General features: G+C 40.8%; 1 protein-coding gene across 1 annotated transcript in view; it reads right to left on the reverse strand.

Annotated features, from left to right (window-relative positions):
* Positions 1-7,023: 7,023 nt before the first annotated feature.
* EPDR1 (ependymin related 1) overlaps positions 7,024-16,657 on the reverse strand; it is a 29,002-nt gene continuing 19,368 nt past the window's right edge. Inside the window, exons 2-3 of the mRNA XM_084226564.1 lie at positions 11,453-11,661; positions 7,024-9,427 (exon numbers count right to left, since the gene is read on the reverse strand). Of these exons, the coding sequence (XP_084082690.1) occupies positions 9,237-9,427; positions 11,453-11,661 (400 nt within the window). The 3' untranslated portion in view covers positions 7,024-9,236. The remainder of the gene's footprint in view (positions 9,428-11,452; positions 11,662-16,657) is intronic.

The following is a 16,657-nucleotide window of genomic DNA, read 5'->3' on the forward strand; positions in this document are numbered from 1 at the left end:
CCTACATCTTGTGGAGAGCCATTTGCTGATGGGACTGTGTGGGGAGAACAGATTTCTGTCTCACTCCTGTGTCTCTTGTGGCAAGGAATTAATGGCACAGTTTGTGTCTAACACAGTTGCTACGATCTCCACCTCTCCAGGCAAGTTTGCCCATAGAGTTTCTTGGAATATTCTGAACTATGGGCTGTTTATCTTCCTGGTGAGTGTCCTTCAACCAGGCTCTCTCTGGAGAGAGTGAACAAGAAGGTCTATAAACATCATTCCGTCACAGGACATATTTGTTTGACCACACATCCTTCCTGAGCTCTGCCATATAGAATAACCCAAACAATGGAACTGCCTGGAGCCAAAAGAAGTGGTGCCAGGTGAACCCAATTTCCTTCAAATCAGAGACCCAGACACTGGGTAAAGCCACAGATAATACAACAGTCTTGAAAATATGTAACTGATATTGAAAAAAAAACGCTGAAAATGAGCTAAAAAGTATTAACCTTTACCAGACACAGGAAAGTAGATAACTGACTGATGCACAAAGAAGACTCTTTCTAGAAAAAAAAAAAAAAAACAACAAACCCTCAGAATTTTAAAGAATGTGATTTTCTCTGTTTGGTAATGTGTTTTTTATCTATGAATTTGTATCTTGGCATTTGAAAAATCCAACCCCCAAGCATTCCTACTTTATTTTTATTTTTTCCTCAGTTTTAAAATTATTTTGATTTTTAGTCTTTGAGGAGGAAGAACAATAACCAAAGTCATGTATTACTTTGGATATAAAAGTTGAAACAATTTGGGTTTATGAATACAGGTCAAGCAGTCCCTGCTTTCTGGAATGGGAGAATCAGGATTGGTTACAGTCACACAGAAAAGAAGTAATGCTTGGTATTTTCCAAATTATGACACACCTTGATAACACACAAACCACACTTTTTGCCTTTCAAAACTTTCTCTGCTGTGGTTGTTGAGTGTTGATGCATGAAAAGCACTCCTGTGCCTGCCTGGTGCTTGTGTTGCCCACATGGAGTGCTGAAAAGTGGCAGCTCCTCATGGGGCTGCAAGCCTGGAACCCTTCCAAGCACAGGCTGTTTTGCACAAGCAAGAACCCCTGGAGAAATGGAGCCAAGGAAAGAGAAGAGCTCACTCCCACTCCACGTGGGCCAGAGAGAGCCAGGGCACGTGTGGTGCCTTGGAAGCACAAGTGCAGCAGGCAGGAACAGAGTCGGAAAGGCCCAGAGGAGCCCTGGCAAGGAGCTTTGCTCAATTACAGGACAAGAAGCAACCCCTGGGGGCCACCCTCAAGTCTAGAAAATTGCTTTTCCCCAGATGTGGGGCATGGGGGTCACCTTCGTGGGGCACAAGCAGCAGGCAGCAAGCTGGCCAAGAGGCACCCTCAAAGCCCTGACCAATGGTCATGCTTGATGCGGCAGAGGAAGGCCAAAAAGGCACGGAAAACTGTGCCAAACTGTCCCACAGTAAATTCCTTCTTGATCTCAGCACTGGTACAGACTATTCTCCAAGCATGTAGGTATGTGTCTAAGATCTGCATTGTTGTCTCACAGGTTGGTCAATGCCTCCCAGAAGATGTCTAAAACCTATTATCCCTCAGCCTGGAGCTGTCTCAGGGTGTTGTGAAAGTAGCCACACTCAAATGGATGCTGAACTAGCACATCCTGACCCAATTAGCTCTGGCTGCACTATTTGCATTGCCATCCTGTGCTGTATCTAGCAATAATCCAGACTGGAAGTAACAACTTCCTATATAATTGGTACTGAGTGTCACATCAAAATACAAAAATAGTCACATCTTTTGGCCACTGTAGGTGGAATTTTCTTCAGAAGCGCGAGTGAGACTTGCCTTTTTTATTTTACTTTATTTTTTAACTATGGTCATTGATGGCCTGATGTGAGGTTTAGATCTCATCCCAAACATTTTCCTATGGGCTGCTGTTACATAGCAGGGCACTTTAGTGGGAGGGTTTTTAGTACAGAGCAAGTGCTGTTTACAGCACTGGAGGGCTGTGATTCTGCTCACACCCTTGGGTTCAGGTGCCCAAAGTTCAGTGCAGTGCTCAAGGCACCTGACCAAGCACACACCACTTACATCTCCCTCCTCTACAGCCCTTTGCCAGCCATGTTTCAGGCAGCTGCTGTAGAAATAAAGGAGGAAGTTTTAATGATGTATTGTGCTTGGCTGCCCTTGCCTGGTGCTTTTGGCTGGCAGGGACATGTTTCCCTGTCGAGGCAATATCCAACATTTTCTGCTGTTTAAAAAGATCCTCTGGAGGGAGAGGTTTTGTTAGTGAGCAACACATCTGACATCATGCTAGAGCTGCTCTAATACAGGCAACACTCAGCCCCAGTCTTTAAAGCACAATAATGCCTTGCTTCTTGTGGCTTAGCTTTTGCCATTGGCTGTTTCATGAGTCCAGCTCAGGTGGCTCAGTGATGGGAGAGGCAGCAGGTGTATCGGAACTTGTCCTGTTTCACTTCACTCTGGACTTCACCCTCTGATTATTACTCCTAATGTTTCCCACGGGGACCATCAGTCCTTTTCATCCACATCTGTTAGAGTGAGACTGTTGGAACAAATAAGGGCAATATCATCTTGGCAGTGTGAGCTAGCACAAGGTGGAAATTAAATGGAAGGGAGTTGGGCACTTTCAATGTCCAAATTCAGCAGCTCTGTTAAGAAAACTTTTCTTGGAATTGAAAGAACAGAGACATAAGTGCCAACTGTTCATTTCCACCAGCTAGAGATCATTTCACGCCTAATCTATTCACTTCGGTGGGAGGTGCAAATGTTTGGTACTTCCCTGAAGCAAGTGTGAAAGGTCAAATTCATCCAAGGCCTCCTTCCTTTTGCTGGGCACCCAAAAAGCATGCACTGGTCCCTACAGGGCCATCAGGCCCTGGGCGAGCAGCATCTGTGTGAGCAAACCCCATGAGTGCTCGGTCAGATTGGTGAGGTCTATCAGGGATTTGCATTGCCCAAAAACAAATGCTGATGTTTAGGAACCTTTGAATATGGATTTGGTACCCAATAGTTAATATCCTCTCTATAAATTCATAAAACAGCCTGAGAAGGGGCAGGCAAACATGGTTCTCCATCTTCCTTTCTTCCCCCTCTCCTCCCCCACCCCTTTTCTTAGGGATGTGGTTGACTGGGTTTTTTGGGCTACCACTCTCTTGGTATACTTTAATTTTCATAATTTCTTTTTTCACCTTGCTCTATTATTGCTATTTTTCCCCCTTTCTCACCAACATGAAACTTGAGATTTCTGAATGAGATTCCCCACCTAGGATGCCCCAGCAGGCTGGAAACAGGGAAAAATGCCTTCAGTTTGGGTGAGCTTTCTCCCATGGTAAGGGACAATACCTGTTGCTCAGTCTCCTCTGTGCTCAAGCAAGCACATCTGACAAAACAAAAGATTCAGAACAGGTCCTGTGCTGGCATAAAACATCATATTTCTTTGGAAATCTGCAGAGTACTGAGCCAACACACAAGTAAAGATACTTCCTTTGACAGGACTGGGTCTGCAGGAAGAGACAATGTCTTTAATCAGTTGAATTTGTATGGTTGCAAAAGTAGCTAGCTTTAGGCAAGAGATCTCTTCAAGCCTACAACAGGAGCAGCTTCTTTCAAAGCTGAATGCCAGCTGAGACGGATTATACAGAGTTTAGTCCTTCTGACAAGCTACATTTATTTACTTTAAAGTAGAAGTTCTAAGGCTAAAAAATTGATATTAAAGATCTATATTGCTTTATAGATAAAGTATTTGTTCCATGACAAATCTTTGGAGCTTTCTAAATAAAATTTCTTTAATTCAAAAGTTAACATTTTCTGAAAATAACTTCTACATCATTTCTGTAGAATGCTAGGAGAAAACATCTTGTTTTCTGTCTCTCTATAAATCAACTTCTCACAAATGAATTATGGTCATGCATACAGGATTTAGTACAGAATTTAACTTTAATACAGCAAAAGCAATATATAAAGCCCAGCATAGTTCCCCATCACCAGTAAGGGTATCCCTGCTGTCCCTTGTCATTACTTTCAGCATTTCCACCTCCTGTGCTCTTGCCAGTGCAAACTGTTGCCAACTTCAAGAATGTCCTTCTTTATACAAGTCACTGATTATGAGGTATTGCAGCAATAAACAAAGGTTGCTACATGGCACCAAGTCTGTGGTAAAAAAAACCCCAAACCCAACATTCATATGAAAAATCATCCCATCAAATTAACAAAAGCAGCTTACATACAAAAAAAAGGAAAAGAAGAAGAAATCACGTAAATTCAAAACGGCACGGCAATGGAAAGACAGAAAGGACTTTTCCCACAACTTCAAAAGTCCTGTAGGAAAGCAGAGAAGACCTGCCTGGCCCATGTGTGGGGACAGCAAGGTCCCTGAGAGATCAGAAGAATGAAGATGGGACAGTGGGGACAGGCTGAAGGGCACTTTCTGGCCATACAGGGGCTGTCATAGACTGCTGGACTGGGGCAGGAGGCAAACCCTGCCAGACAGGCCAGGATGGCAGTGGCAGAGCTGATGGGAGCAGGCATGCATTTTCCATGGAAAACAAAACTGAGTCACTGGCCGGGCCTGAAGGATAATTTTAGTGCAGAGGGTGAAACCCAACCCTCTCCTTCGGCGTGACATGGGCTGTGACGTAGAGCTGGCAACTCAGCTGCTGCTGTTTCAGGAACGTCAAAGCTGTTTATCAGCCCTGGGCAAGCGTGGGAAAAACCTTGGCGGGGAGCAGGGTGAGCCCAGCAGGTTTCCCTTTCATTTCCTCTCCTTCCCTTTTGCTCATGAGCCCCTTTGCCTGGCGTCATGGAAGCCTGAGCTGAGCCCAATTAATGGTGACGGCCGGGTGCTGAGGGCGTGAGCAACACCCCCGTGCACGGAGCGAGCACACAGGGCACAAAGGGTAAGCCCAGACGGGTAACACACACACGTCATTTTATTCCACTTTGTAAGGCAGGGGCTGGGAACCCTCCATGACATTGGTGCTACTGCCCCACTGCCTCCAGGCCTATGAGGGCCCCAGTGGTGGAGGCAGCGATGCTGGCCCAGAGTTATTACAACCAGGAAGGCAAGAGCAGGTGGAAAGCAGAATAACTGCTCCCACCTTCCAGGGTGGGAAAGAAAGGAGTCTGAAGTAGATTCCTAAGGATGTAGTGGCGAGAAGATTAATTCTTCAGTCCTCAAAGACAGCAGGCAGCACTCTTGTAAAGGCATACACATTCTTGTAGATAAGACATGCAGGTCATCAGTCATGCACTCAGGCCTGCAAAATGCGCAGTGCTGGGCTATTTGTCTTCGTTTCAAACAAAATATCATACTGCAGCTATGTGCATCACTTCATTCAGGATGCAGTTTCGGGCTCTGTGCTGAAATAGCCATACCAAACCACATGAATCTTTACCCTGGAGCATGTTGAATCTAAGTAGTGTTTGGAAATTTCCACTACCATCTTCAGAGCAGCATCTTGTCCTACATTTCTGACAGTTTTCTGGGGTTACTGATTGGATCATAAGTTTTTTCCCTCTCCCCTTATAAAGCAGTAAGTGCTTAGGATTGTTTAAAAAGTTTTCCAAGCCTGCTCCATTTGTTGCTATGCCAAAGCGCAGATGTGAAGACTAAATCTCTAAGTGCCTGAGTCCATGCCATACATGCAGACTCCTGGAAAGACTGTGACTGCCAGATCTTTACAGTCAGGGACCTCTGTCTATTTGCATTGGGTGCCCTTTTGAATTCTTTATTCCTTACAGCTAGGGAGAAAGCTACTGATGATCCTGTGATGTGCCTTTCTGTCATGTGGGAACATCCTGCAGTTTGCCTCCAGCATCAGTTTTTGGCCAAGGATGCAGAAGATGCAGGATATGATACAATAGACGTGCCAAGACCTCTCATCAACTGGTATTTTGGGACAGCAGCAATTGCACATGAGCCAACTCTGGTCTTTTTGCTGGACACCCACATGTAGTTCAGTGTATGTTGCTCACATATGGCTGGCACTGCCCTTGCTCTTGAGACAGAACTGATGGCAAAATAAATAGGTCAAGTCTAGTTCAGATCCATCAGGTATGTAGATGCTCAATTCCAACTGAAATAAATGCAAGTGAAGGTTGCAAACACTGTTTGGAAGTGGACTTCACTGACGATAGGAAGTAAAGTGTGGTGGGAATAGAGATGCAAGTTTGCAAGGAGTAAATGTAAGCACTAAAATATAATTAACTTCAATGTGAGAAATACACTGATTTTGTTAATGTCCCAAAATAAGAATGTCATACTGCTTAGAGATTTCTTGATTAAAATTGACTTTGTCAATGGATTATTGTGTTTCTTCCTATGTTCTTCATGAAAGTTGGCATTCCCTGGTCAAGGGCAGCACTTCCATGGTGTGCAGCATGGCTTGAGGCAGCAAAATCTGTCCCTAATACTAGAGTTAAGCAAACTGTTAAAATAGGAAACGAACCAAATGCTCAGATCTCCTCCCCAAACTCAAACTAAACCTTTCTTTGAGGTTCAGGAATGTTTGGTTAACTTAAAATTAAACAATGTTGTGCTTCTACACATCCTGCTTTCAGAGAAGACTCCAAGCAGAAACACAAAAATATGGCAGGCAAATCTATGTTTGCACTATTTCTGGCCCAGCAGAAACAAGGAAACACTGGAAATCTCACAAAATCAGCTTTACCTCGCACACTATCCAGCTACCACGTTCTGTTGCTGTAAACCCACAGAATACGGTATAACTCATGTACATACCAATTTATTATTAATTTTTCACCAAATTACTGTGATAAACAAGCTTCCCAGACTATCAGATATATGAACCCTCCCCCCCCCCCACACTTTTATTTAATAGTGGCAGCATACTATATAGCTACCTTTTATTCCTTTTATGCTCCTTCTCATTGAGGTACTGGCGTAGTTGCCCAAAGACAAGATGTCTCTTGTGGTACATGACAAGAAACCAAAGCACATCATAACAAAGATAACAAACCAGACATATGCATGTTGTGCTTCATATTTGGTTTGTGGCTAATTAAAAATACGTAATCCTAAATTTTGCTGCTTGATATCTCTTTGACAACTCTCTGCATTGGATTTGTAGAGAATAAGTATGAAGACAACAGCATTGTTTTAGAGGAACATACTTAGCCATAAAAAATTGCCCTGCAAGTCAGGGCAAAAATTTTAAAGCACTTTTGTGTACCAGACTTTTGCAAATTTGCAAATTCATATTTAAAGGAACACTTAATACTATTGCTAGAAACTGTATCACTGTCAGCAAAACATAATACAGACACCCTGATTACCCAGCTATCTGCTCAACCGCAACAAAGCCATTCCAAACGATTCAGTACCACAGCTTCATGCTTGCTAGCCAGATTTATTATATTTTCCAGATTCCAACAGGACACATATTAAGAAATGCATGCTAATCATTGTCCTAATGAGAACAATATGCAGTTAGCATTTAGAGTGTCACACAAAAAATACAGAAGGCGAGTACAGAATAAATGCACTCTAAATTCAAGGAAACCCAATCCTTCTCTCCACTAGTGTGTTTCAGTGAAATGCCCCGCTGCAAGAGAAATTTTTAATGAACTAGCTAAATTTTAACCAGTATGTATATGTACTTTCATCAGGCATGGGGCAAAGTAAAATGCCACTCTGACCACAACTGTGAAAGAAAAACAACCACTGTCCCACTTGCTTACGTACAAAAAGCTATGAGTATATAAAGCACTAAAAGCCTGCCCAACATCTCTCCTCTGGAGACACCAAACTCCCCAGTGTTTACATCCATTTACAGCCAGATGACTTCTGGAGCAAACAATTACCCAACATGTGTAAGAGGACAAGAATCTGTCTTTAAATTTTTTTGCAAGTTGTAAACAAAATGCACACCTTGCAGAATAAACCAGTTAATCTCATTTGGTAAATGTGCAAAACCCATCATGCTTCTGAGCGTATCGAAGGTGCACGAAGGTTTGGTTTGAACTTTCTAATGCAAAATATGTGCCCTCCCTGCACTTTTTTGCTTATGTGGAGATAATAAGACTGAGATGCTGATGAAACAGCAAATAAAACAGGCATCAACGGATCTGCTCAGATTGTAGTGCCTTGCTGCCACACCACACATCTAAAATCTGCGCCTCCCATTCCTCCCTCCCGCCTCTCTACACAGGTCACAGGCTCTGTCTTTCTCTCCATCCCGACCACCAGGCACTATGTGAATGCTGATTCAGCCTTTACTAACCATGGACAAAGAATGGCTCTTCTTTTTTCAAACCTCTCTGGAATTATGAAGGTGCTTCCACATCCTGAGTGAAGACTGTTGAAAGCAGCTACAAAACATTAAAGCTGTTTAGAGTGCAGAACTGTTTAATCCCTTTCCATAGGTTAAAACTAGTGTTGCTTTGAAAAGTGAGTGCTGAAGTAAAATTTGACTGAAAACTGTCTCACCACACCCTACTGGAAGACTTCTCCAAAAGGGAGATGCATAAAAAACTTCAGCTTACTTCTTTGTGAAGTAAGCTCCTCCTTCCCTTCCGTTCACACCATTCTCCCAAGAAACAGAAAAGTATTTTTTTGCATGACAGCAAAAGAATAAAGCTACTCCAATTTCTTTTCAGAAAGAATGAAACTTAGCTCAAAAATTGACTACCAGCTTCCTGAAGAGCAGAAAAAAAACCCAAACAACAACCAAAACAACACAAAGCAAAATAAAACCAAAAGAAAAAATTTACACAATTTTGATGCATATAATTTAAAATTATATTTTTCACTTAGGGATGAGGTTTTACACAGGTCATCTTTCCCTTCAAGTCTTCAGAAGTAACAAGAAGAATGGCACCAAAATTTAGCTTTTTTTTCTAGACAGTACTATTGCTGCTGTCTGCCTATCCTTTGTCTTCTTGAAAAAATAAATAATGAAATCTTTGCAAAATGAAAATCAACATTAAATAAATAGTATCTAGAAATATTATCTTAATGGTAACTATAAAATACTGCAAGTGCATCACTGAGCAGATTAATGTGATCGAAAGATATCTTTTGTTTTATATATTTTACTCAGTTATATGCTTATGTTCTCTCTCAAGCGAAAACTTACAAATTCAGAGAGCAATTAGGTTGAAAAATCAGCTTAGATGTCAACAACTGACTACCAATAACCATCCTCTTGGCTAACACGCGTTTGCCCAGGGCAGCCAGTGTCCATACTCAGCATTCATCTCTCATCCTCGTCAGCTGGGCTGTCTGGCAGGTGCTGGGTGGGGTGAACACGGAGGGGTCCGCGATGCCCGGGTGGATGTCAAAGAAGCGAGTGGAGGTCGTCACGCTGTAGTTCTTGGTGTAGGTTTCCTGCACTGGGTAACAGTCCTTGACGGTGTAAACGCCGACCCAGGATTCCACTGCAACCAACCAGAAATGTGACTGCTTCAGGTGACGAGACAAGATGAATGGGTCATGATGATGTCAGTCTCTCTGAACTCATTGCTTCTGTTTAACATTGTCTATTCAGATTCTCATGATAATTTTTTTTTAATTACTATTCTTTTCAAACACTTCTAGCAGTTCATTATCTCAAGACTATGCTCAATGCTTATTTCCTCCAGAATGTGATGTAGCAAGTCTGTGTCCCTTTTTTAACTTCAGTTTAATTCCACAGTGTGTTAGCCTCAGAGGTGTTCCCTCACTCTATTTCCCCTCCGTTCTCTGTCATCACCTATACCTTTTCCACTATCCCGCTTAGGCAGGGGCAGTAATACCACTGAAGTGGTGTCCTTTGAATGCCCTTTCTTTTATTTTTTAAAATTATTTATCTCTCTTTTTATTATTTTATTTCTGTGATCATTCTTTACCCCTTCAATCATACTCCATCCCATCCTTTTACGCACTTCAGATCTCTTGACAGCATAAACTCATGATGTTAAAATTACCTACTGTGATCAGTTCCTCTGAGGAATGTCTGTAACAAATTTTTATAAGCCCTAAGTTCTAGTCCTAAGAACACTTATTTTCTCCCACACAGCAGCAATCACACACACTTGTTTTCAGTACTTTCAGTTTTGTGCCATAGGCTGTAGCACAACCACAGAAATAAATAAATGATGACATGAAACACACTTATACTGTATTCAAAGAAAGGGTGGCAAGATAAGCAATATTTGAATAGACCTCTTTTGAGCATGCTAATATACCAAAAATATTCTGACCTTAGTTAATATGGTTTTGAGTACACAGAAATGGAGGCAAGCTTTTGCTGAACAACCCTTCTCTCAGAATTTAGAATAAAAAATCATGGTTAAATATGATGCTACCAAAATAGCCTGTATCTCCACTAAAACTTTCATAATTGTAAAAGAAATATAATTTTTACTATTCAAACCAATACTAGCTGAAAGGCAGATAGGTAACTTTCAGACATTATGTTTATGAATGATGATACAGAAAAGCACTGGAGATACAAAATAATAGAGGATAAAAATCACACATCATTAATTGAATGCATCTGGAAATAAAATTCCACAAAAAATTCCAAAAAAATCAGATATGAAAAAAAAAAGTTATTGGAGTAAGTGATAATTTGTGTCTTGCAGAATACCAGAAGATATATCAACATAGTTACAGAGGTCTAATGATCTTATCCTTCATTCTCTACTTCATTTGTTCTATGTTTATTCAAGAAAGAAATATTTCCCTCCAGCTAAATGCTCAAGTTGTAATCAGCCTATATATTAGATGTCCACAACCATAAGTATTGCATTAGCTGAATAGTCCCATAAATTTTCATGAAGGTTTTAAAATTATTTTTATAGTGGTCTGGGTCATCAATAAAACATAGATGAAATTGAAGCCAAAGTGCTAATAAATTTCTGTGCACTGAAAATCTAGCATACTATACCTTGGAAAATGCAGCCTCCTTTCTTTTACGATGCAAGTGTTCAGCTGCCAAGTACAGAACTAAGCCTTGTGAGAAGATATTTCTTACCAGTACAGAGGACAATAAAATTTAGTCATTTATTAAGGATTTCAATGGCTGCAGAACCATGTGTAGACAAACACTGACACCTGCTCTGTTTCTGTTACCGACTCTAGGGCCCCTAATTAGAGTACCAATTATTCTCTAGGTAAATTTTGGATACGGGCTGCCAGATTCAGACACAAAATGATGCTGTTCCATGCCAGACTCTGCATGATACGAAATACACCACAAGCAAGTCCTCTGAACATAGTTAATCCTGATGAAATATGAAATTTTCCTAAAAAACCACATTATTATTAAAATTATATTCTGTGCACAGGGCATTTTCCTTACTTCTTCCAGAGAACTCTGTAGAAATATGGAAAGCCGGGGTGAAACACAAATAAGTTTATTTTTCCCTCTGCAGCAGAGACATTGATTATTATTAAAATAAAAGAAAGCATGCACATACATTTCCTGGCTGGTTTTCTGTCAGACCATTCCTGTACCATAACTTCGTCTCCAGGTCCCCCAATGTAGTATTGATCTTCATAAGTTGAATTGGCAGGAATATCATATGGATCCCATGGCTCTGTCAGAGCAATCTTCGAGCAAAGCTTTGTAACTTGTTCAATCTGAAACATCACTGCATCTTTGTAGAGCAATATATACTCAAAGAACCTGAAAGATTAAGGAAAAGCAATTAATATATACATATAGCCTTTTTCTCTCCCAAGCAAGGAACATTGCTGATATGTAAGCTTGCCTTTGATTTCTCAGCATAAGAACATTTCCACTTGCATTAAACCTTGCCAAACTTTGAAAAACGCTAACCAGTTGGGCTGAAATTTCCCATGCTAAAAGTTTGTCTCAGCTGATTCTTTCCAAAATAAATAAATCAGGCTGAACTGGTTCGGCCATTTCTGAGAACAACAGAACAACTCTTCTGAGAACAACTGAGAGAAAAACATGTTATTATTCCTAGTTTTGTTTTGGTTTTTTTTTTTAATAACTGTTTCATTAAAAAGCTCCAGTGTCTCCATGTTTTGGAGAAAGGACTTGAAACTTTGGCAGGAGAAAAGTTTTTATTAAAAGTTGCCCAGATTTGGCTAAGTTATAAGCCTTTGAAAAAAAACTGTTTGCACAGGCTGGAGAGATTCACTTCTGCATGAATATGGTAGAGCCTTCCTCGTACTGGTTAGATGTAGTATCTGCCATCCTCACAGACGTTTCTCCATGGCAACACACACACCTTAACTGGGACATGGGGGTGAAGGGGCAAGTACATGGTTCCCAGTGCAGAACTGAGAGGGTCACCCTCCATAAGGCACACTTTCTCCCACGATGTAGTGAAAATAAAAAGCAGAAGAGCAAAATAGCAAGGCAGAGATAAGGAGAGGTGTGGAGCTCAAGGAGCTTGAGAGGCAAGAAGGTGAAGTCACCAGCATGGCAAGTTAATAAGGATTTAAAACCAATCTTCTAATGAGTATGAAGTGACCAAGCCAAGCTCTGAGGAGAGATGATAAACATTTATATGGACACTTTCATCTTTTTACAGTGGTCTGGTCTACCACCAGTACTGTGACATTGTTTCCATACCCTCAAAAAGGAGGTGGTATGGTCCTTACCTTTTAACTGTGCACAAAACCAGACAGAAACAGAAAATAAAAGTTATGAGAAGTATCAGCTGATTTTGAACATTTAGCTGGAAATAGCAGAAACTTAACTTCTCCAGGGTACTTTGCATTACCAATCAGATAAGAAGTTCTTCAAAGCATGTCTCAAATCATCGTCACACATGCTCTGCATCTTTTGCAAAGGACTTACTGGGGTGACTTTCTAAACCCTCCAAAACTCTGCATTCATTATTAGAGGCTTCTCTTGAATATCTCAGCTCAAATATTTGGCTACAGGCTATGCAGTGACCCTAGAGAAAATCAAGGGAACAGCTTCATCTTTCCATCTGTAATTCCTTGTTTCATTCATGATGCTGCCTCCATTTCCTGCAAAAAGAAAGGCTTGGGTGTCTTTGGACACAGATATCTTCTACTTCACAAGTCTGATTCTGGTCCATAACACTGTTCATCCTGTGCCATCAGAAAGACGGGAAGCTAGTAGAAAACAATGCATAATTCATGTATTTGAAGAGATAATGCACAAAAGCAAGACCAGACCCTTCTCTATTTCCCAACTCCTGCATGTTTCTCTTTGCACTCCTCACATTCTTTTGGGGAGGATGCAAAGTTTACATAAAATAGGGTTGAAACCAAAACAATTTACAATTTTAAATTTTTTACTACACAATTGCACCAGACAGCAATAACTTCACCCATCACTGACATTGTGGCATTTAAAGGTTGCATAACAAGAAGTGTCTCAGCATGGTTAAAAGCATCTGAGCAACATTTCCACCACTTCTTGAGAGCATCATTTATTCTGCATGCATGGAAACACGGTCAGGCTAAATGCCCTTAGCCAAACTGAAAGAGAATATAAAACGGGACAAGGAAGCTGCCATGATGTAAACTGGGGCCCATCTCTCACTCACAACCTTGCAAAACATGGGAGGTAGCTTGTCCTGCTTTCCAAGTAGGAAACTGGGAACTTCCCCCACACTGACAAGACTCATGCAAAGAGGCTGACAAACTACAAGGCTACATATGACCCTCTCCATGGTAAATCATCCTCCCACCCATATCTTAAAATATTCCTGCTTCTGCCATGACTTTCACCCACCTAAATTTGGCTGCCATTTTCTTAGACAAAGGCAAGGTTTCCACAGTCATGACATGCTAATGAAGAATTTGGTATCTTTTTAAACTCTTTATATAAATCCAACCTGAGATCACATATGGACATAGATAACTTTTATATCACATTTGGTCCACAGAACATACAAAAACACTAAAAGACATTTATTTCTGTGTTTTCAATGAGAGTCTAATGACCCAACTACTCTTCAGTTGGCCGCCCAGCAGCTCCCATAAAAGCGGGAGCTGCCTTACAGAGGAATCTATCATCACGTTTGAGACATCTGAGTGATAACACAGTGATTTTGTAAAAGAACACAAAACCCCAATGTATTAGAAAAGCATTACAAACTACTAGGAATAAAATTAAAACTGTTACATTTCTTTTTTTATTTTAAATCCTCACTTAAAACATAATTCACACAGAAATTTTACCTGCATATTTAAGGATCCCGCAGATAGCAAGATGGGCATTATGAAACACCGAAGTAAATAAAAATGAGGAAAATCCAAACAAATCAAACTCAGCACTAATCATCTCTATGGCAGCCATTCTGCAGAGTAAGAGGCTCCACCATTAAGATTTTTGGTTCTGGGAGAGGTGGATTGAACATATGTGTAGTGTAGGAGACACTAGTCCTACACCTTGATGCGCTGCTGGGATGAACTCTGCCTCTGTGAGGGCACGAACACGAGAGGAGATCTGCAGAAAACCTCGTTCTGCTCACTGTGCATGACAGCCCTAGGTAAGCAGGGGGAAGATTTACACTGTCCTTGTTCAACGCAGAAGTGCCTTATATCCAAACTTTATAGAGAATTGCTCTGTGTCCTGGAAATAGCCAGCACCAAAACCTAAGATAACACAGGATCTGAGTTTAATAGCATATAAAAGGTGAACAGTTAAGTTGCTGTTTTATAATGAGAAGTATAAACCAGCCAAAATTAATAGCAAAATGTACACAAATATAAAAATGATAATTTAAAAAAATTAAAAAAATATTTTCCTCTTCTTGTTTTTAACCAGCCAAGTCCTGAGTGTCCTCTATTTGTTTAGGTGCTTGATATTTCATTGGCTTCTTGAGGGGAAGCACAGAGTCCTGAAAATAGGTCTTGGCAAAGAAACAGGAGAGGAAATTATTTTTAATTAGTTTGTTTTTTCAGAAAAATGTAATGTATTTGAAGCCTGAACCCACTTCTAATATTATTTTTATAATAATTTAATTAAACTGTAACTTCAAGAAAGCCCTAAAATGAAGTGCCCCAACTAGGCCTCAAATAGGTACCTTGAAACAGATTTGAAGAAGTCACTTGGACAATTATCCTACTTGCCTGACTGAGATTATTTCCCTTCCTTTCCTATCCTATTCCACCCTACCCTGTCCTATGCCTCACCCCATTGTACACTATGGCACTCTCTCATGATCCTTAATACTCCCTTTGTCTGTGTCTGAAAATGGATGAATTCCAGCATATAAAGACACACATGTTTTTGCTCCCATGCTTTAAAGAATTTCTTAACTCTGGACTGTATCCTGCACAAATAACTCCATTGATTTTGCTGGAAGCAATCATGTCAGATAGGTGGGATACAGGGTGGGTTCAGTACTTTCTTCTCCCAAGCTAAGGAAAGTATTTTTCTGACTAAGAGATCAAATGAGCTAAATACAAAGCCAGAAACCCACAACCACACAATCACAAGGTGAGGCACTTGTGTTAAGGATGTACTGCAAGGGGTGGCTGTGCATCCAAATACTGCCCCAGCTCCTCATGAAATCTGGGGAGATAGGCAGAGGTCCCTCTCAGGACATAGCCCAGATAACATAAAGACACATTCCTGGACTCTCAGAAAGGCTGACCTAATAAACTTGTCTTCTGAATGGGTGATTTTTTTGCATGTTAATAATGCAATTCATAACAGTGAACTATTTTTCAACATTTGTCAGGGAAAAAAATCTTTTATGTTAAGATCATGCTACCAGCTCCTTTTCAGGTGCTCAGTCTGCATCCTATGCTGGGTCCTTCCCAGCCCTGAAGCCTGCTAGCCTGCCCATCACTTCACACATCTGCCCAACTCCCAGGGTTTAATTCTGCACTTCCAAGAGCTTCCCTCTACGAGCCAAACCAAGAAGAAAGGAGCTGCTTGCTGTCCAACTGCCTTTGTAGTGACTCAGAGGAGAAGAGGTGCTGTTAGTGGCCTGGCAGGACCCATGTGATGTATTGAAGAATATCAGACAAGGTTATTTGCTAGAGAGAAGCAAAATAATGGTCTGAGATTGAGACTGGGTAATAGAAACTCTTTTGGCGCTAAATCTGCCTCTGCATAATTTTGCTCCGTGGCTTTGGACAATCAACTTACAGTACTAGAGCCTTAAAATGCTGTTTATTTTTTTCCTTTGATTGCAGTAGCACTGGAGAGGCACAAATCTGTGATCACAGACCAGTTGTGTGAGGCATTGTATTAACAAAGAACAAAACCACTAGTCCTGCCCCAAAAAAATGCTGAAACAATGGTAAAACAGACCTTTTTGCAAAGGTGTACCGGGGTTTCATGAACCTAGGGCTTTAACCTGTTGATTCAGATTTCCCAGCTGCAGCTATTGTAACCTTAAAACTCTCATTCATGTTAACCAGGACTTATATTACCTAGTAGTATAAAGCTACTGAAAAATGGAAGCAAAATTTTATGCATTATTTGTATCTGAGATTCTGTATTACTCAGCAGGAAACAGTATTTGCTATTTGATATCTCAAGCTAAAGTCACTGCAATTATTTGCAAGCTAACTTTACTTTCTCTTTGGTGATTAAATGAATGCTTGAAGCATCTGTCTGCCTTTGTGGTACTACTTAATTCTTTGCCAGTTCTTTTTGTAAAAAGATACTTTTAAACAATTCAAAAGGAGCTAACCCCACACCTGACTAGAAGAAA

Source organism: Fringilla coelebs, assembly GCF_963513975.1.
Source record: "Fringilla coelebs genome assembly, chromosome: 1".
Lineage (NCBI taxonomy): Eukaryota > Metazoa > Chordata > Aves > Passeriformes > Fringillidae > Fringilla > Fringilla coelebs.